The sequence below is a fragment of the Lates calcarifer genome, linkage group LG17 (genome assembly GCF_001640805.2).
Source record: "Lates calcarifer isolate ASB-BC8 linkage group LG17, TLL_Latcal_v3, whole genome shotgun sequence".
NCBI classification, from domain to species: Eukaryota; Metazoa; Chordata; class Actinopteri; family Centropomidae; genus Lates; species Lates calcarifer.
In genome coordinates, this window is record NC_066849.1 from 18,329,225 (window position 1) to 18,351,384 (window position 22,160).

Genomic DNA, 22,160 nt, shown 5'->3' on the forward strand with positions numbered 1-22,160 from the left:
CAGTGACTGATTTGCAGCCATCCTTCATCAGAGTCCCATTATCTCAAAGCTGGATGTACAATTCCTCTGAAATAATAAATAGAGCTTTGACAGGAGCTATTCTGACAACATTTACTCTTGATCCTTTAGTACATTTTATTTGCTGATACCTATGCACTTCAGTAAAATTTTGAATGCAGGACATTTTCTTGAAATTTGGCATTTTTAGATTGTGATTTTGCTGCTAACTTATACTGTTACTTCTACCTTTTGCAGTATTACTCCTTGTTTACAAAATTTCTGTTTGCGTCAGTTACTAAAATTTAGAAACCACTCTTTTCCTTTAGTTTTTATCCAGTAGCATTTTTTTCATGTTATATACATATATTTAAATTTTAAAAAGACATTTTTAAAAACCAGATGTCCGTGTTGCTGTAGCATAAATGAACGGTCCCTTCTCCTATATACTCGTACTTACATAAACATAACTTATCTAGGTTCTCAGCCCTGCAACGTGACTCGCGTCTCACGTTGACGCTGGAGTTTTCCGAAGCACCGCCCAATAACAGCGTCCGCAGTGGTGAACCTATCGCACCCCGGCAGATTTAAACACAGAGAGTGATTCGAGAAGACACGGGGCTGAGCGGGGCGGGCGGAGCTACAACGACTAAACTACGGAACCCAACCTGGTAGGAGAAAAAAAAAAAAGAAAAGAAAGGCATTCGACTCAAAGCGACCACCGTACAGCGGAGGAGGATTAGTTTTGATGTTATATGTCCCATATGAAGAAGAAAAATGAAACTCAGGTCTCAGAGAACGGTTACGACTTGTCCGGAGACGCCGAGGAGTAACGGCCGCCGGTCCGTGAAAGCGACGCCGAGACGAAGGCGCCCATCGGTGACCGAAAGCCCGCTGCCAACTAAGGTAACCAGTCACTATGTGTTACAGTTATTTTCTCTGTCGATTGCCTCGTTAATGTCCGTGGTATCGGCGCTCCTTGTGTTAAAATCACACATTCAGGAGCGTAATCAGCCGATGCTAGTTAGCCGGACGTTGGTTAGCCTGTGTTCCCATAACAAAACATTAGCGGTGGCTAACGTTAGCTTCGTGTTGTTGTGATGAAGCAGCAGCTGGACGGTAGGTGGCCTTTCATCCCGCATCTGCTTCACTGGCTGCCTCTATTCCCTCCTCACGTAAAGTATTGTTTTACGAGCATCTACAACTGCTGAGATGTAATAAAGTACGGTACTGAAAGATTTACCTGATATACTTAATCTTTTTGCACAAATAGTTAGTTTCCTCACTTCTATTAAATGGCTTAAAAATGATTAGTATATAAAACTACAGGGCTTATTTGTACCTATGTGTTTGTACCGGTGTTCTGATTCTGATCCTGATGCTCAATTAATCTTAAATCAGAGAAAACTCGGAGGTTCTCACATTGGAAAATCAGCAAATAGAGAATTTTTGGCATTTCTGTTTTAAAAATGGTTGAAACGGTTAATAGATCATCAAAATGGTTGCAGATTAATTTCCTCTCAATCAGTCAACTAATTGTTGCATCTCTAGAGCTTTAATGACCCGTCTGCAGTGTAAAGTACTTGGACAGTGACCTACTTTATCTAACGTTAGCTCTGTATAGCTCACATTGAACATACTGAATTTAGAGCTGCAACTAACACTTACTTGATTAAGTTGCTTATTATTTTCTCAGTTAATTATTTGGTGTATATATATATATATATATAATGTCCAGAGCACCCATTGCACCTTCCCAGAGGTCAAGGTGACATCTTTAGATGTCTTATTTTAACCAAACAACCATCCAAAACACAAAGATACTGAGTTTTAGATATTTTGAGCAATATGAGCATCAAATTCTCACATTCAAGAAGCTGAAACAAGATAATGTTGGTTTTCTTTCCTCCCTTAAAAAGGAAATGATTACTCGATTGTCAGATCAGTTGCAGATTAATTTTCTGTTGCTTGATTCATCGATTAATCGTTAAAGTGAGTTAAAGTGTCACCTTTTACCTTCAGTTTGAGGGTTTTTTAATCTGCATCAGACAAACATTGTGAACACATGCATTTAATTTTAGAGGGGGAAAAAAGATTGTACCAGAGTAAACCACTCTGGCTCAATAATACAAATTCCATTCTGCAGTCAATGAATGTTTTAAGTCTTTGAAGCTCTGCCGTTCATGGCTGCATCCCAGTACAGGGTTGTGAGGTTCAGAGTATACAGTGCTGTGACGTGGTGTCTGACACAGGATTGAAGCTGAGGATTAAATAGACCAGTTGCATGTGAGAGAGAGGGTCCCAGTAAAAGTAGGTCATCAGGGCACATACATGCAGACTGTTTACACTGAGACGTGAGCAGCAACATACACTCGCTCTCCATGGTGGTTTGATTTATGCCTCATGTGGGCATTTTCCTACAATGTGACTGTTACAGAGCTGAATGGAAAATGTAAATACATATTCAAATATATACAGTATCATATTCTGTAAGACTGAGACACAGCTCCTGCTAATCAGGACAAAACCTAACTTTGTGCTTCCTGCCTTTAACACAGACAGTTAAACTCTTAAGTAGGTCTCCTTTGTCCTGTTAAGTCTTTTGTCTTTGAGTGTCTGTTTAACATTTAAATAACTCAATCTTGTATGCATGCCTGTGTTTGTCTGCTTTAAAGGCTCAGTATCTGCAGATTAAATCACTTTTACCCTTTTTACACCAAGATTAGAACGTATGTGGGTTTTTTAAACGTGAGTAAACCCACAAAAAGGTGATTTACTTCTTTACCATTGCCACTAGGCCGAGCGTGTCTCTGATTTTTGGTGTGTCACGTTCAGAGTCACAAACATGTTGGAAAACAAGGTTAGTAAACTATAGAAAGCAGATAGTCAGGAGAAGCTCTCACCAAGTGTTGCAGTTTTGCATATGAAAATTATCAATAATGTCTGAAAATGTTGATGCCCATCACAGCATCACGCAGGAAAAGGGGCATCTTGGTGTTACATTACTACTGATCAGAGCTGGAGCTGATAAATACCTGTGAAACACCCACTGCAGACTCATTTGACCCATTTGAATGAATGATGAGTGTACCCTTTCCCGCTGAAGACAAAAGCCAGATGTTAGTGGGTTTTTGTCCAGTATGAAAGGGCTTTACTGAGGTCGTGAGTCAGTACAGCACTTCTGCTTCTTTGAAGATGGGTATTTTGGTATTTTAAGTGTATGTTTCAATTCATTTTAGATGATTATTTTGTCATTTCACTATAAGGAGAGTTGCCTGAATGGTGAGAGTATGTTATAGTGGCTTTGCTGTGGATAAAATACCTTTAAGGGGCAACATTTGTGGTGGAGTTTGGTATTTTGGTCTGAAAACAACTAAACAATCACAGTTTGAAACCAGATGTGAATATGATTTAATCAAACTTCAACAGGAGCGTGAAAACCAGCTTCTTTCTCAAACTAACAGCTGCAATAGTCTGGTTAGAGCTTGATTGTTTTCCTAGTTTGCAGCTGCATGACCTTTCAGTGATGTTAATGTCTGACTGAACAATAAAAGCCTCCGTTTGATTCTTTATTTCTCTTTTGGCACTCAGTTACACATCATGACACAACATGACACTATCTATTGTGATATACAAGTATTGTAATACAGTTTTAAAAATACTGCGTATCTCTGACTTAAAATAGATGTTTAAAGATCAGATTTGTTCTTCAATGAATATCACAGTTTGATCATAAAACAAGCTGGAGAAACAAAATTTACTTATCAGTGTTTGGTTTATATCTTTTTTTCCTCTGTAGGTTGAAGAGACGGTGGATAATGACTCCCACCACTCAGATGATGAAGTTCCCACAATGACGAGGCGACCACTGCCTCGCGGCCGGGCGAGGAAGAGAGCCATCGCTGTGGAGGACAGAGAAACGGGTGTGTGTGTGTGTTTGTCAGCGTCCAGTTATCCTCAGGGACTTTGTATTCATTCATTTAACCAAACCATTTGTTTTTCTGAGTCTGGATTCCTCTCACTGTTTTTTGCCTGATCATCCTCTCGTGGTCTAGATTTGGCCTTCAAGACTCCGATCAGGCCCATCATGCGCCACGAGCGCATACTGTCAGAGATCAACCCGTCGCCTCCCTGCAACTCCACGTCCAGAAAAATCTACTCGCCCATCGTTCGTTTCCTCACACCGAGCAAAGAGAGTGAGTGCAGCTACTGTTACTGAAAGACTTAAAACAATCTGGACCACATGAATTCAAACCCCCAAAAAGAAAAAGTCATCATCATCATCATCATCGACCCCTTCTTGTGTTCTGGTTTGTTAGAAATGCACTCGACACTTTCACTGCTTTTTCATCTACTTGGGAAATATCCATTCGTCTCTTTCAAGCTTGTTTTCTTTCCGTGTGGTGAAAGTGACGGGATAAAGTAAACTCACTCACCAACCGCAGCAGAAGTGTACCAGCAGCTTTCTGGCGGCTTGTGGTAGATTCCCACCCCGAGTGCATCAAACACAAAGAACAGTGTGAAGCATTAATGTGGTCAGCTGACAGTTGGTATTTATTTAATTGGTAAAGGACCCAGTGTCCTTTTTATGAGAGTCAGTATGAGTCATTGCTGTTCCCCTCTGAAAAAGTCAGAGACAGTGTTGATGCTGTGAACAGCTTCAGTAAATCAGTCTCACTGTTTCGGTTGTGCACCCTGAAAGCTCTAGATAATATCTGTGTTGTGGTCTTTGATAATATCCAGAGCTTCCCTTCGTGGAATAATTCATACATGTAGTTTATCAAATAAAGCATTAAAGTAAATCCCACTGGCATGAAGAAAAAAGGAAGGAAGCATTGAAATGACATTGACTGGATTTAAGTGTCAGGTTTCTGTGTTTGCTCAGAGATTAACAGACTTGTGTTTCTTACAGATTGTACATGTTGTTTTTGTTTTTTTTTTCTATTCAGATATGAGGTGTGCAGGTACCGGAGGCAACGTGTTGATGAGCCCAGAACAAGGTGTGTTTGGTTATGGCTCCATTGACCTTCTGGCTGGAGACGAGGACGATGACGTCTTCAATCCGTGAGTGACTGTAACTTCATCCCATGCAGCTGGGACTGGTTTCACATATTCTCTTATTCTTGTGCAAATTGTGAATCAGTAGAATCCAAATAACTTTTTATTTCAAGCAGACAAGCATCTGGGTGCATTTTGGATTTCAGTTCAGTTCAATTTAAAATACTTTATTTATCCTCCAAGAGGCAAGTGAATTTGTACACTTACATAATGAATGTACACACACAAAATACAAATATGCCAATGTTACCAATAAGTTGAATACACAAGAATTACTGGCAACAATATTCACAGAGCATGTGTCAAAAAAAGCTTGTTTGCAGCCACAGGTCAGTGGCTTTCATTTAGACTGTTTAGTTTAAGCAACAGTTATCCTTCATTTTGCAAAACTGGCACTGCTACCAGACGTCTTCATGTACTTTTTTCATATCCTGGTAGGACCAAATCCAGATTAACAGAGACCTAGGACTTAAAATAAAAACATTACAGTTGATGTCTTACCTGTGTGTTGCTTTTTGAATCCATTTCTCTAGCAGTCAGAACTGTCGGTTTCTAAGAGTATTATTTTATTTTTCAGATTTACCTTCATCAAGAACATCCCATCACAGTCTCAGCATTCCCAACCCAGACTCAGAGACATTCCCCCGAAGACCAGGAGCACTCCAGAGGCCACGCTGGTGGTCGACTTGGTGAGTTTACACCTGCAGCTTCCTGCTCTCAGGACGCAGCCACAGCAGGAAACTTGAACTTTTTTGTTTTTCCTGAGTTTTCGACCACATTTTATCTTCTTGATTAGTGAATTGGTGAGTTTACTCAGTTGTCCTTGAGTTGGTTCAGTTGTGGTTTTGGTCAAATTTTTGACTGGATGATCCCTAATAACCTTTACAGTAAGAACATAACAACATGTCTAAAATACTAACAGTGTTCATCTTTTTAAAAAAGATTGAGTGAGTGGCATCCTTGTGTTGGTTGAATGATGCTGATGTTGAGATAAATGAATGAATCTGTAGAAACTATGGGTCATTTATCAACATTTGGATGAAGTGTGAAACTTGGAGAAACTAATCAACAGGTGGCTTTACACAGAGATGGATACTTTTCAAGAGCATCTTAATGTGCCATGGTGCAACTACCAGTTTTCTTCTCTGTGTGGCTGAAATGTGACTTAAAACAGAGACTGTATCATCATCGCTGAACCCATAATGAGAGAGCAGTCTGTAAACTAAAATAAGCTAAGTCAGACTGATCCATGTCCTTCCAGGAGGAGACTCTGATGTTCAGCTCTCTGAACGTGATCGAGGACGCAGAGTTCACCTTCCACGCGGCTTTCCAGGACCATCAGTACAAGGTGACCGCTCGCTGTCTCTGAAGTCTCAGCACACCAAACAAATGATCACAGACAGTGAAAAAAGTTGAGAGGATGATGAAGGAGTGACTTCAGTGTTTGTCCTCTTCAGTGAGGGATGACAGGGAGAAGGAAATGTGAAAGACTCTGGTCTTAATGTGGAGAAATATCACAACTAACCTATGTCCACCATGTTGTCATTTATTTTATTCAGTAGTTGGCTTTAGTCTTAAGCTTTGCCAATGATCCCTAAGAAACATACAGTTGTTTTTTTTAAATACCAAAAACATAAAGCTTAGATTAGATTAAAATGCTCTGTCAGCAACATGTTTTGATGATTAAATAGGAACTGAAGAAGAAAATGGTGGAAATGTGTTTGGTTGTTCATTTAATTTTTCATCCTCCCTCTTTCTCAACAGGTGTACATGATCCTGCGACCACATGTCAGAGAGTTTCTGCAGTCCATGGCAAAAATCTATGAGGTATGTGTTAATCAATGAGTGAATCTGATATAAAATTGAATTTCCTGCTCATATATTGGTGCAGTCGGTTTTAGATAATTTCTACAGTACAGTGTGTTTGTTTTCAGTGAAAGTTTTGGTTGAAACTTATCTCCACCTACACAGACACCAATTTAATTCCACTGTTATTTTCTTTTTCTTTAAACATATCTAAAAATAAAGTAAACGATAGGTGGCATTCGCGGTGTCCTGATGGCCCTGTTGAGTTCTGGTTTTGTGTGGATTTGGTTCCAGCTGCTGTTTGTGTTCTGTTCCAGCTATTTGTTTACACATGTGCAAAGAAGGAATACGCCGAGAAGATACTGGACATCCTGGACCCAGCAGAGGAAACTGTTTCGGTATGTCCCTCTCCCCTGATGTCTCCTTCCACTTGTGTTTCTCATAAACTCTTTGCTTGACCGCAGAGACCTGCACTCTGTCAGGTTTATCAGACTTGGCCAAGCGCCTGACCCGCCCGTGACCGGCGGACAGGGGAGGGTCACATGGTCTGTTTGTGGTCGGATCATTAGTCATTCTCAGACACACTCGGTCGACAGAATCAGGTGTGAGTGTTTTTAACGTTTTAATGTTTTCCCTCGTAGACATCGTCTGTATCAGGACGACTGTGCCTGCGTCCTCGGCCACTACATCAAAGATCTCGGCACCCTGGGGAGGGATCTCAGCAAGACGGTGGTCCTGGACAACGCACCACACACATACCCATACCATGTAAGCACTGAGGAGCGGTGGTTTTTGATCTAAAATCTAATACTGTGTCATTTTCATTGATGTTTTTTAATGGATGAGGCCAAAAGACCAAAAACAACAGTGTGTCAGTCCATCTCTCTTCTTTCTGACTTTCCTGAGTTTGGCACTCTGCCTCGAGGGTTTTTAAAGTAAAATTCCTCCGCATGGGTTCTCCAACAACGATACCATCTGGCAATTTTGCAGTAAAAAAAACCAACTTAACTTAAATTTTTGGTGTGTTTAATAGCTGATGAACACGCTTCCCATCAAGAGCTGGTCTGGGGAGTCAGAGGACAAAGAACTCCAGAAACTCATCCCTTACATGGAGAAACTGTCCACAGCGGTACGTCTGTCCTCTTCTCAGCCCTCTTGTTTATTTCATGTTTGTTTCACATCTTTGTTTATTAGCTGCTCTGTCCCCAAAGTCACCCTGTGTAGACAAATGAACTAAAACACAACACCTCGACTCCCTTGTGGATTCTGTTTAGCTCTGACATTTGGCCCGTGTACACCTAGGGCTTATGGGAAATAGAGTTTGTTGGAGGCTGCTGAATACATAAATATTGTATAAACAATGATATTTGATTGGTTTTTATAGAGACCAAATTAAGAGAGCCACACACACTGTTGAGGAAAAGCTGTTCAAAAGCTGGATTTTATTTTAAGTATCAGGAATGAGGTTTCCTTACCTCTGGAACAAAACCTGGAAGCTCTGGTTTCACTTCAGCTCTACAGGTTTCAGATTTTTGACATTTCTGTATGATTATTCAATTCTCAAAACAGCTGCCAATTCATTTCTGTCAATTGACCAATAGATTAATCATCTAATTGTTAGAATTTCAATATACAGATCAAACGACTGATCGGGATAGTAACTGGCTGAGTCAGAGGAGGAAAAGTTGGATCGGTTCGTCTGTAAAAATGTTTCAAATTGTATCAAGGGAGAAAGTATTGATCCATTAATATGTGGAGGTGTTTTGCTGTAAAGTATTAAGTGTGAACAGATTGTTTCTGTCTGTCACTTTTCCTCTGACAGTCCAAGTTGCAGCTGGTTGGTTTCTAACAGTTTCACCAGGCGCTCAGTTGTGAATAAAACAGCTGGTTATCTGCAGCAGCATCTGCCCACTGTCTTTCCTCCCTCCCCTCCGCGGTTTCATCGTTCAGTCCGAATATCTCCCTCTGTGTTTTTTCAGGAGGATTTTCAGGAGGTGCTGAAGAAGAGGAAGGATCACTTCCACCGGCTGCTGTCGGAGGACTGACAGCAGGCTCTCCCACACCCGCCCTCACTTCAACTACTTTACGTGACTTTCACAGCTCATGTTTGCTTTCTTCTTTGCTTTGGCTAAAAAAGCAGAATCCATTTGGAATTGGCTAAAACCTGAAGCCCATTGTGTTGTGGCCGGACCCGCTCGTCCTCCTCCGTCCGCCCTGATGAGTTAAAGGGGCAGCAGATCGGTATTTCAAACATGCCGCTGGTCGTTCATCACCCAAACCTCTTTTCTTCGAGACTCATTCCACAGGGCAATAAACTGCTACCCAGAGTTTGTGTATATTTACACGACAAAAACTTGAAATATGTTGTTTATAGTCATAATTTTTAATTTATTGATTATATTGCTAATCAACGGCTGTTATCTCTGTATATTTTAGATATGCTTTTTTTAATACAATAAAAATAACCCTGGTAATAAATGGGGAAAATAAAGCACTTAATGTCGGTCTTCAGATTGTGTGTGTTGTGTTTCAGCTCTGAGGCCTGATAGAAAGTTTAATGCCGGAGTTTTGAGGCGAGCCATTTGTCATGAAAGCTGCTGCAGATCAGACTGAGGAGGAGGAGGATGTTAAAGAGGACAGCTGTTAATATCGTCAGTGAGGTAACAGTGATTCTGCAGGATGAAGCTTCAGGTCTGTGTTGTCCTTCGCTCTGTGAATGTATTCCACACATCCTCTCTGCTGCTGTGTTTTATCAAACTGTTGATTTATATAGTTAGATTTTTATGTTTTTATCTTCTCTGGGCTTTAAGCTCAGTGTCTGTGGTGTTAACTGCTGGCTGCTTTTGATCCCCCCCCCCCCCCCCCAAAAAAAAATGTCCCTGCTGCTAAAACAAAGCTCATCACTTCCTGTGCAGCAGGAAAGCAAAAGTTCAGAGGAGCAAATGGAAAAGGTTTGAGGGAAATATGGTGGAGTTAGTGTTAGTGAAAGCAGTCAGAGGCAGAATGCAGCAGTGCATTAAAATGTAGGAATATTAACTATCACATCAAACTCCCTTAAAATATGTCTGTTGCCACCACAGACTCATCTGTAGCATTTCAGGATCTCTACAAACAGCTTAATATGAGAAACCTTCCCTTGTCGCTTGTTATTAAAGAACAAAATAGAAATGCCAAAATTAAACTGAAACTGAGCAATGCTTTATTTTACTGGTCTGTAAATTCCAGTTTATTTCCAAATAATCTCTTTAAAAGTTTCCTGGAAAGATTCATATAATTTGGCTCTGATTAGTCAGAGTGATCAGTTGGTTCATTTCCAGTTATTTCTAAATGCTCGGCTTTGACAACTGTGAGACTTTTACTCAGATGATAGAAGGTATATAAAACAAAAATGGAACTGTAAACTGATTAAACACCACAGCCACACTAATGGCCATTATAGGAGCATATACATATACCTACTGTATATACATATGTGTACACTCTGTGGCTACTTTTTTACAGCTCAGCCATAAGTTTTACCTTTACAAAGTTAATAAAGTTTGGTTTTGAGCCGTCACTGTCAGACAGGTGTTAATGTCTTTGGGGTGTTTTGTTAGAAACATGAGCTGGTAAGAATAGTACAAACACATTTTTAATGTAATGCAGCCCTGTTCAACACCAGCAGTGACTACAACCTCAGTAATAAGGATGTAGCTTAATCAACATCAAGAATAAGGTTTTGTAGTTTGATAAAGGGAGAGTGTGTGGCAGAGCTGTTGTACTGGATTGCATTGGATTGTGTAGGTGTACCTATACAGTGACCAGGGAGTGTATGTAGGCCTATAGTAAAATTACTGATTAAATAAAGAGTTGATCTGCATTTAATGTATTTCTACAGCAGTTAAAATACAAAAAACCACTGTAAGAAACTGCCTGTGAACATCTCATGGGCCTCTGCAGTTCATTATAATGATATTATAATGATAAACAGGACAGTGAACTCATCACACAGTAGTACACACTGTCAGGCTGAGTATGAGGAGTACTGCAGTTCAGTTCAGTAAATGTTTACTGTCCTGTTTAGATAAACTCATGTTTGTGATGCGATTGTTAATGTTGAATTTGACGGTAAACTGAAAGTAAGTGCCTCCTCCTCCTCCTCCTCCTCCTCCTGCTGCTGCTGCTGCTGCTCCTCTGGTTTTATTTGCTCCATATGGTGTTTGACATGGTACCCAGGAAGAAAAAAAAAGAAAGACTCTTGTGTGGGCGGAGGAAAAGCCTAGTATTTTGTCCGTCCTGAAATTTGATTCAGAAGTTCAGGATCCTGGAAGACAAAAAGCAAACGGAGGGGGAGGGCAGAAAGGCAGAGACGGACGGAGTGGGTTTACTTTTTTTTTTTTTTTTTAAACTGAGAGAAGAGTAAACTCACCAAATACTCTGCAACCTCCGACAAAAGTAAGTTCATTTATACGAGTTATGTCTCTAATTCTATAAAACACTTCGCTGTGCATTTGATGGAGCCAAATTAATTCACATTTGCCTCTGAAGTCTCACAGTGAGCCGCTGTAATTGCTGCTGAATGGACACAAAATATGAGATTTCTGCTTCAGAATGACTCGCGTGTCTTTTACGCACGGATTCATGCGGGTTCGAGCGCATTCTATTTGATTTGTTTATCGCCTCGTGCCTAACCAGACAAGACCACACGTAAATGTGTTTTTGTGGAAGAGGAATTTAAAGAGTTTTTCTTTGAGAGAGTTGCTCAGCAGCGGGAGAAAAGTTATTTTTCAGCGGGGAGTTAAAAAAAAAAAAAAGCCACAGTGCCCCTCTACGCGCCGCGTTTCCACATCCACGCCACAGCTCCGTGAACCACCGAGATTTACTCCCCTCCGCGTCCTAATTGCGCTCTATACATGGTAAAGTCCTCATTGTTTGGAGAAAGATCCTCGCCGCAGATTTCTGCGTGCGCCACAGCTGGATGAGCGCCAAAAAAGATCCAGAAGAAAACGCTCCAAATTCAGTCCGCAGATGTTAATGAGAGCCCCTGAAAAATCAGCAGACAGTTCAAATAACTGCGGAGCAACAAAGGCGCGTGATTGGTGTTATTTTACACTCACTGGTCAGAGGCTTTTGTCCATATCGACGTGCAACTGGTGCGTTTTAGGCGTTTTTAAGGCAAAAAGTGACTGAAGAAGTCACCAGAAGAAGTATTCAGATCATTTACTTTGGATAGAAGTAGAAAAAACACAGTGTAAAAATACTCTATTACAAGTAAAAGTCCCTCGTCCAAAATGATAATTAAATAAATATGCATGAGTATTGGTCACGAAATGTGCCACAAGTATAAAAAGTGAAAGTGCTCATTATGCAGAATGACTAATTCTCATGCCAGTGTTTCAAAATTATTGTTGGAAGTCGAGCCGAAGTTATTTTTAACTGCTTCATACACTGTTTGGTAACATACTCTGTAACGATGGGTTCTTTATTCATAAAGTGATCACGTGTTTTGTTTGTAAAATCCAAATCTGAGAAGTAATCAGCTGTTATGTAACTTTACTGGAGCAAAAAGTACAACATTTCCCTCACAAATGTTGTCTAGTAGAAGAAAAAATTAGTGAAAATTGAAATACTCAAATGATAAGATAAGATAGACTATTTATCCCACTTGTGGGAAATTAACATGTTACAGCAGCAAGAAACAAGAGTGACAAAAAGGAAAGACAAAAATATTATATAATATAAAAAGGCACAGAAGGATAAAAAAATTAAAGTGCAACAATCAGCATAAAAAAAACTCTGTAATAAACATAAATGTGCCGTTTGTAATGAATACTTAAGTAAAGTACTTGAGTAAATGTACTTGGTTACTTTCCACCACTGGTACCCAAACTATTCTGCACTGACCCACAAAGTGTCTGTGACTTTCCATAATGATTAATACTTAATTATCCTCTTGATTAAATAGGACTGGTATTTATTTCACTATATATTAGCTCTCACTGTATCTGTCCTGTTACCAACCTAATCCTGCCTTGAGTTATGTCTGATCATCATATCTGCTATTAAATATATTATTACAGTGGTTCCCAACCTCACAAGTGGTGCTAAGATAAATCAGAGGGGTTGGCAGACGATCAGAGGAATTAACAAAAACATCTGTTACAGATTTTCTTCTTATTTTTTCTCATTGTTGCTTTTTTTTTTTCTTGTGGGGTATCAGGTACTTTCACCTCTTTAAGCCTCTAAAATAGGCCAAAATAAATGTCATAATGGAGTCTTTCAACTCGTCATGGTTCTGTAAACCCTCACAAGACAAAGACCACACTGAGGCCATTACCTGAGATAAGGGGTCACGAGCTAAAAAAGGCTGGGAACCAGTTTGCTATAGGCCAGTTACAGCTGTAGTGATAGTAGAGATCCATCATTAGCTCATGAGCTCAAATTTCCCCAGTGTACCTCTCCTCTAGATTTGGATTGTGCATTATTTTTTCTCTGACAGGAATTAAATTCTGATGGAGAGATACTAATTTGCTGGAGTCAGAATATCAGCTGTATTTATAGTTGATGTTGTGTTTATAGCATCAAGTATTAAAATGTGACGTGTATCGAATGTTGGATCAGATTCTCGGCTTCAAAGCAGGAAACTTTGATTTATTTTTCATTTCAGGCAAAGCTTCTTATTTAACAGACACTCTGGTACATGTTGTTAAAAGGATTGTTTGACAGTTTGGGATATATGTTTCTTCATTGTCTTGCTCAAAGGTGATGAGATGAAGAGATTTTTATCACTCTCATATGAGGCTGGAGCCAGGACTCTATTAGCTTAGCTTAGCATAAAGACTGGAAACAAGGGGAAACAGCTAGCTTGGCTCTGTTCAGTGTTATTAAAAAACCAACCAGCACCTCTTAAGCTCACTGATTAACACATTATATCTCATTTGTTTTATCTGTGGAAAAATTAAAAAAAGCTTATTTTCTAGTCTTTATGCTAAGCTAAGCTAAGTTGTCTCCTGGCTCCACCTTCATATTTGACAGACAGACACGTGAGAGATATCAATCTTCTTGTGAAACTCTTGACAAGAGATTATTTCCCAAAATGTCAAATCATTCCTGTGAATGAAAAGAGGATCAGAACAGGTTCATACTCCTCAAAGTTTAGTATTTTACAGACACTGATGTTGATATCTAACCCTCGTTCTCCAAAAGTCGTTTAAATATACTCAGTTTAAATGTACTAAAATACCCACCATGAGTGACTTTAATTGTAGATTGTTAAGTCCTCAACGTTGTTTAAAACCCAGAAATTCCCAGAAAAATTGCAGGGAACGTGATCAAATGTTACAGTCTCTTATGTGCAGTATCTTCAGGATGCAGGATTATAAATATATACTCTGTCTAGCGAGTGCTAGTCATTTAGTTTTTTTTTTTACTCTGTGCAGTGGACTCTAAAGCTGACATCTGTAGAGGTTGATCAGTCCTATTGAATGTTTTTTCCTGTATTATCAAAACATCAGATTATGATTTTAACATGTGGATTTAGTTTGTAAAGGTCTCAAGGAAAACAAAAAACTCATAACTGTTCAAACCCACAGCATCACCTAACAGAGGAAGATAAACTTTGACATCCTGTCAGTGACGATTATTGTACAACCACAGACATAAACTCTTATCAACACTAATTTCCTTTATTCCCAAAAAAAGACTATTTCCTCAAATCCACATCACTCTACTTAAAGTCCCAGTAAACTTTTGGTTATAAGGGTTTTCACTCTTCTAAAATGGAGGGTAAACCATATCCCTGTCAATCAAAACTGAACGTTAGCAACAGAGGTGAAGAAAACAAGTAGGTTTTAAATTTATTTTGAAATGCTGATTTGACTTCCTCTGTTGCTTCATGGTTTTCTGGTTGGAAATCAGGACTTGAATAACTTTTTTTAAAGACCTTAAATGTTCTCTAACTTCTGTTACTTGAGTAATCGACTTTATGATCTGTGTGTGCTCTTCTCTGACACTTGGAGAACAGAGGTGGTTTCGCTGCCTCATGCGTTCCCGGTTTGGTGTTTTTAACTGATTTGCGGCTTTATTTCTGGACCTGCTCCTGCTCCTCCCCAGGCTGAGTGACTATGAGCACCTCGGGGCTTCAGGCTACTAACCGGCAGAACGTGAAGGAGCTCGACAGCATGAAGGAGTCCATCAGCGACATCATCAACCAGCTCCAGGACATCGACCCGGCCAGGCTCTCCTTCTCCCCCTTCCTGGACCTGGACACACAGATCTCCTTGGCGCCGGTGTCAGACAGCCCAGAGTCCTCGGTGGAGGAGCTGCACTCGTCCTCCCACTCCGTCTCCGGCTCCCAGCGCTCCCTTGAACCGCCACCAGCGACCGATCAGCCAAAGAGTGAGTTATTACTGCAGCTTTTTACTGTCTGCGCTGATGGAGCTGTAGGATTTGAGGGGAGGCCAGAGCAAAATTAGCAACGGCTAGAGTCGAGTTTGAGTCGAGACTGAATCCAAAGGGAGTTAAGACGGAGTCAGGACTGATTAAAGCGAAGCAACAGTTAATAAGCAGTGCAATGTCTCTAGATCTGAAAATAAGGTTGAGCAGATGTCGAGGTCTACCTGCAGGAGCTCTGGACTAAATCAACATCCCTGCCACTGATGCATAAAGGTTTAAGGATCTTTAAATCCTTTATGCAGGTTTAAATGTTTGGTTGAAGTTGTTTGTAGTGTTGGGGCGGATGAAACAAAGCAGGATGAAGTGGGAAAACGTGTTTTTGACTTTTGATTGATAGAAATAAAAATAATAATATGGATAAACTCTGGAATATCATCATTAGTTTTAGAGACGGGTAAGTTTGATGGTCTACCAAAAGAGAAAAGGCTTTGTTTATTGTGTGGTTTAAGTGAGATTGAAGACTTGAAGTCAATTTAATGTTTTATTGCTCATTATATGATGATTTAAGTGCCACAGTTTTTAGTAAAATGTCCATCTCTGATCAATTCTTCTGGATGTAACATTGTGTTTTAAGAAGGGATCCTTTTTTGTGGCAGATTTAATTTGTTGGCGGGCAACAAAGTTCCCTGTTCCACCACAGTATTTGTGGTGTCTTATGAAGTCCATGTGGGCTGGGGGCATGCATGTGCACAACACAATAAATAATATAACCAACTAACCAAGTTACTCACTTGGAAAAAAGTTGTTTCTTGGTTTTAGGTGAAAAAAAAAAACATGAGAGGAAGTGTTTAGAGCACAGTAGGAAGAGCCACTGTCCCCCTAGGAGGAAGACCTCATCTATAATCTGAAGTGGGTCAATGTTTGCAGCCATCCGCCGCACAAATGTTCCTGGTAGCTCGTCCTTCAACCTAGAAAACATTGAGACGTTTAATAGATGTTGAAACGACGGCCTGTAGCAACAGTGAAAACACCTGGGAGGAAAGTTGACACAACATCTGCAGGCAGCTACAGTTGCTCCATCACAAATCATTCAAATCAGTGTCGGATTGTTTTTACATTTTGGTTCAAAACAGTTTTCTAAATCTGGATTTTTACAAACTTTAATTTCTGTTGACGTCAACTTGGCCTCTCTCTCTGCACATTATAATCGGTCGGATGCTTGATGGAAACTTAATAATTAAGTCAAATGAAGAAAGATGAGAAGTTATTTCATAGCTTTAAAGGATAAGGCTGGCAATATTCTGAAAATTTCTTACTTCCAACAAATTCCATGAAAGTGGGAAAGTTATTCTCTGAACACTTTCTGACTTGTTCCTGCCCTGCCTGTGGTTCTCAGCCCTGAGCCCATTTACTCCTCCTGAAGACATAAATCTGTAAAAGCCAGTCACAAATACATCATTTTGTTTATTTTACAAAGCCTCTGTAGTTTCCTAAAACTGCTGGGCACTGTAGTTTTAAGCAAATATTACTGAACAGGAACAAGTCGCATATTTAGTGGGGACTATTTTCAGCTGCGGATTAATATACATTTGGCGTGCTAGTGCGTATTCACGGCAGAATCAATAAATAAGGCTTTGGTTTCACAGTAAACACTGTTTTTAGGATCAGTTCATTGCTAGTTTTTGTCTTTTAATGGTATTTGTTGACAATAAGATAAATCTAAAATGTCATCACACTTATCTTTTAAGAAGCCAAACCGTCTATATGAGAGCCAGGTCTCTGACTGATGAGAGTAAACCTGCAGTTGATTGTTTTCAGTATCTGGTTTTGGACATCGTATTAAAATTATGCTCTGATTTGAACAGGCTCTGCTCCCTGCCACCAGCAGCCCAGTTACGGCCTCCCAGAGGAGCCACGAGCAGATCAGACAGAGGAGGGGGAGCTGGATCAGACTCTTTCCAGTCCGATCATCACAGCGCACAATCTGGACGCTGCCACGGAAAACTGCATCAGCACTCCAAGCCCGGCCTCTCAGGGAGACATTCCCAACGGCACAGACACGCCGAGATGGAGTCCAGAATCCGCCAACCTGGACTGCACCGCGGACGAGGGTCGGCCTCTGATAGGGCCGCCGCCGGAGAGCGTGGAGCTGACGGTGTGGCGCTCGGAGGGGCGGGGAGAGACTTGCGAGGAGGCCGCGGCGGCGGAGGCTTCAGATCGGGGGCGATGCTGCTGCCAGTGTAAATGCTGTCAGAGCGGCCGGGTTCCCGCCTTCCTCTCAGTCCTGGCCTCTCTTCTGAGTGCGGCCGGGATCCTCTATGCACTCTATTTCTATGTCCCCATCAGACCCCCAGACTGCCCCGACATAGCCAGCCGCATCCTTTTCACCCTCTGCTGCTGCGTGGTGGCAGCCATCCCCATCCTGCTCGGTACGCTGCAACACACCTGCGCCCTGACATTCAAAAAAGAAAGGAAAAAAGAAAAAAAGCTGCGTGAAATGAAAGATAAAGATTAAGAGAGGATTTGGTTTGTCTGGCCGCCTCGTCTCGGAATGTTTCAACGTCTCCTGTCCCCTTTAATTTCATACGCTTTCAACCTCAGTGCAGCAGACGTCTCCCCAGGCCTCTGGAGAGAAGCATAATTTCCTTCCCCCTCGCACATAGCTTTAAATGGAAACTACAATAAGAGGTTGGCCGCGTCGCTCGTCTCCCAGGCTGTGGCCTAATTGTTTCAGAATATTTTAATCACTTCCCAACCTGGGCGAGCAGAGCGAGAGGTCAGGTGGCACCCACAGATCCAAAAACCAAGGCCTGCCCAGACCATTTTCCTCTCACCTATTAGTCAAGCCGGTGACAGCAGAGGAGTGTTTGCATGCGGGCTGGCAGTTGCTGCATTCAAATGAAGAAATTAGAAAAACAAAGTGCGCTGTCAGATGAGATCAAGTGCAGCTTAGGAGTTGCTGAAAGCTGAGAGTTGTTTGTGGAAAAATGGCCCGGGTTCAAGATGCTAACTGACTTATTGCTCTTTTTTTTTTTTTCTTTATCCCTCGCAGCGATGCTCTCGGGTGCACTGTGCCAGTTCTGCACCGGCTCCTTCAGTCTGCAGGACTCGTTTCCCAGAGGACGGGCGGTTCAGCAGCTGTTCGTCACGGCGTCCTTGGAGCAGCTTCTCCTGTACGTCCTCAACCTCGTCGTCATGGCCGCTCTGCTGCCTCAAGACCAGCTGAAGTTGGTGCCTATAGTGGTTGTCATTTTCATCTTTGGAAGGTGAGGGCCTAAAGAGAAATGGACCAGAGAGTTTTGTTTTGTTTTTAAAGAAAAGGCAGCTCAGAAAACCTCCTTAATGTTTAGATATTTCAATCCAAAGTGGACTGACAGACCAACGCTGCCATTCCCGCAGCCATGCCGCTCATATGGCTAAAAACGAACGCAACCACTGTCATTAACAAAGCCAGAGAGAATTTTGGCAGCACATTGTGGACTCAGACTTTGACACAAGTTAAGATGAACTCAGCTCCTCCAGACTCCACTGTTTTCCCAGTTTGCTGTTGCTCATATTCTGTCGGTCACTGTGCGTTCAAGTCCAGTGTTGTTAACATCAGAGGTGCTGTAATTAATATATAAAAATAGTTACATAACATGCAGCTCTGGAGAAAAATGAACCTGGTAATTTAGTGTTTTGTAGAAAATGAAGTTCTCTGTCTGTCTGAGAAAGAGACACGTGGTGGGAACTCAGGTTGATTTTTACTTTTATGGTTTTTATTTTGATTAAACAAACTTCTTATAACTAACTAGATAATAATATATAATAAGGTCTTTAAAGAGAGCCAGGCTAGCTGTTTCTCCCTGTTCACAGTATTTATGCTAAGCTAAGCTAATCTGTATGTTCCCACAGCGTCTGTATTGCAGCGTGCTTAAAACCATATGTTTTAATGGAATACAGTGCAGGTACGTCATTGTGACATAGATATGACCTGGACCCTAACAGTATAGCTGAAATGATTAGTTGATCAATTGATCAGTTGATTGACAGGTAACTGTTTTGTTATTGGTTCAAGTCATAAACGTACCATTGTGGTTCCAGCTTCTCAAATGCGAACATATGCTGCTTTTCATCTTAGTTGTTGAGGTTTTGATGATTGGTTGGGGAACAAAAACAAGCATTGTGAAGGTGTCTTTAGTCTCTGGGTAATCGTGACAGAATCTCTGTTTTCTGAGTTTTTACAAAGCAAACAGTCAGTTGCGTAATTGAGAAAATAATCACCAGATGAATCCATAATGTAAATCATCATTAGTTGAAGCTCTATACATAAAGGTTAAAAATGACCTCAGCCAGTTACAGCAGTAAAATCCTCCTTGTGTTTTAGTCTGGTAGATTGGTTGTAAAACTGGAAATGAAGCTAAACCTAAAAACCAGCCTGGGCTGAGCCAGGCTCGTCTGGAAGGATTAGTTTCCATGGAAACGTATGTAAGACCTCCTTTATGGACCAAGGTTTCCTGAAAGCCTGATTGACTGAATGAAGTGAGTCTGGTTTAACTGGTGATTCTGCTTCATGAAACTGTCATCAGATCAGGGAGGCTGTGAGGTTTGAACTCAATCTGACTTCCTGTTTTGGTTTCTTTAATCCTCCACAGGCTTGTTTACTGGGTCAGCCTGAACGTGTGCAGCTCCTGGCGAGGCTTCGGCTCCGGCCTGACCATCTTCCCGCTCCTCGCCATGGTGGCTCTCAATCTGTTCCTCATGTACACCCTGAATCTCAGAGAGCCGCTGTTTGGCTCTCAGGACGTCCTCTATAATCAGGTCACCCCCTCTTCCTCTTGGTCGGGGGAGACATCACAGAGCCCGAGTGGCAAACCAGACATCCTACCCACAGACATCCTGAACTCTCAGTGAGCAGGCGAGCTGCCCTTTCTTCTTTCAGAGGAGGAGATCTTCCCAAAAATAGACCATTCCTGTGGTCTGCAGTTCAGCACAGCTACACGCGCTGCCACTATAACCTCCGAGTCTGTGACGGCTTAACTTGTATTTTTGCTCCTCCTATACAGAACTGTTTTTTTTTTTTTAATGTGGATTCATGCTTATTATCTGAAATGCAAGAGCTCTTTGCCTGCTAGTGGCGGATGAAGCCTTTGAACAATGCTGTAGTCTTAAAACATGTCCTTTTAAGCTATTCCAGTGCCTATATTTAATGTTTTGAACTTTAAGTACTTAAAAACTCTGCTATATATATATATATATACACATACATATATATATATATATATATTTGTGGCTGAATTTGGTTTGACCTTAAAATACCACAAGCAAAGCAACTTCAACTCTCAGACTTTATTATTATTTTAACTGTCCAAAACGTTTGTACATGATGAAGGCAGAATAAAAGCCATTTGTAAAAATGTCTTTTCATCTTTTGACCAGTTGCTCCTTTTGCCTTGACTGAGCAGCTATTCCTGGAGAAACTGCAGTGTGTGTTTTCAGCGCTGTCATTATGTGACAACACGCTCTCTCTTTCTCTCTCCATGTTCTCTGGTCGCTGCTCTACATCTCCACCCCGGCTGGCGTCCTCGCCGCCGCCGATGCTGCTGCTCGCTCGTTGGGTTTATGGCACCGAAACAAGGCCAAAACAAAAACAGGATGCAAACGATGGCTGAAGGAAAGATTAATGAGCAATCCAGATTACTATAATTAAAGGCAAGTGATTTGATTAAAGGAACTTAAAGTAAAAATAAACTTTTTTTCAGCCTCAAATGCCAGGATTTACTGTCTTTTCCCAGTTTAATGAAAGGAAGGTTTAGTCCTTGTGCACTGTCAATCATCCCTGATGGAGATCCACCACCAACAGTCTCCAGTAAACAGTTTTCATTCTTTCACAATATTTTATTTTCTTATGCACCTGTCTGCCAGGTGTTTCACCAATTTAATACCACAATCAGATAACAAAAATAAATTGTTTGACTATAGGTCAGGCTGAGTAAACACTGTTAAATCAGTTTTAACAGCTGATCTTATTACTGTGGGGTCCAGTTAGTAGCTGCTCTGGAGCTTTTGACTGTATTGAACAGTCTTCCTTCCAGAAAATGGAAATCTGAACCTCTAATTTCCATGAAAATCTGCTGATTAAGGCCGTGTGATGAATGTTAAAGCTCCAGAACGGCTTCTGTTTCCACGATCAAGAATAAACTCTCAGTCTCAACCAGAGTTTTATGCTTTTTCTCCTAAACCTGGCCAGTGGCCTCCAAGGTAATTTGAGCTTGAGACTTCTGTTGTAGACTAAATGATTCATCAAAAAAATAATTGTTTAGATTAATTGACAATCCTCTGCTCTGCACCTGTGATGCTGCTTAGCCTCGGCCTCGTGAGATTTTAGGATATTCTCTTGTAAATGATCTGAAGAAACATGACTACAGACCAATAATTTAACTTAATCTGAACAAAACAAACTTAAAACGATGGAATATTTGAGTTCATTCTTGAGCCTGGAAATAGTAGTTTGACAAAATAATCTTAACTCAAGGCCCTCTTATGAGCTTTACCTGTAGCTTTTAACCACATGTCATTGTACCTGGGGATTTGAACATTTTATGGTTAAAAAAAAAAAAACATTTTTCCAGCATACAGAAAAAGGTTAAGATCTCCATTGCATTACTGGAAATGTGATGCAGTCTTTTTTTCACTCACTTTTAGAGCAAAACAAAATACAACCACAGCCATAACAAGTAAAGAGGATTTATAAATCATACTCTGAGACAGTGAGTGTATTTTGTAGCTGTTAATTATGATTAAATAAATGTGTTTGTTATGACAACACGTCTGAATGCAGCTCAACCAGTAGAGCCGGGCTCCAGTCTGGTTATCTGGGTCAAACTCAAGTCCTAACACCTGAAGTGAAAGTGTAAAATCAGTTCTTATAAAGACGACTGTCAGTA

The 22,160-nt window shown here is 40.8% G+C and overlaps 2 protein-coding genes across 2 annotated transcripts; both read left to right on the plus strand.

Annotated features, from left to right (window-relative positions):
- The first annotated feature begins 593 nt into the window (after positions 1-593).
- Positions 594-9,372, plus strand: ctdspl3 (CTD (carboxy-terminal domain, RNA polymerase II, polypeptide A) small phosphatase like 3). The gene is given in 12 exon segments (XM_018667473.2): positions 594-903; positions 3,797-3,920; positions 4,053-4,193; positions 4,947-5,061; positions 5,633-5,744; positions 6,317-6,403; positions 6,820-6,882; positions 7,179-7,241; positions 7,243-7,259; positions 7,503-7,629; positions 7,895-7,990; positions 8,841-9,372. Coding segments are annotated over 12 exon segments (1,140 nt in total). The 5' UTR covers positions 594-774; the 3' UTR covers positions 8,907-9,372.
- A 1,760-nt stretch (positions 9,373-11,132) lies between these two features.
- On the plus strand, positions 11,133-20,634 carry LOC108877434 (transmembrane protein 79). Its single transcript, XM_018667470.2, has 5 exons — positions 11,133-11,295; positions 14,953-15,237; positions 17,100-17,663; positions 18,287-18,500; positions 19,869-20,634. The coding sequence occupies exons 2-5, from the start codon at positions 14,964-14,966 to the stop codon at positions 20,125-20,127; spliced, it is 1,311 nt and encodes a 436-aa protein (XP_018522986.1). The 5' UTR covers positions 11,133-11,295; positions 14,953-14,963; the 3' UTR covers positions 20,128-20,634.
- The last annotated feature ends 1,526 nt before the right edge of the window (positions 20,635-22,160 follow it).

Coding starts and splice junctions, on each gene's coding strand:
- LOC108877434 (XM_018667470.2), top strand. CDS start 14,964: ATGAGCACCTCGGGGCTTCAGGCTACTAACCGGCAGAACGTGAAGGAG. Junction 15,238..17,099: donor AGCGACCGATCAGCCAAAGA/GTGAGTTATTAC, acceptor TGATTTGAACAG/GCTCTGCTCCCTGCCACCAG. Junction 18,501..19,868: donor GTCATTTTCATCTTTGGAAG/GTGAGGGCCTAA, acceptor AATCCTCCACAG/GCTTGTTTACTGGGTCAGCC.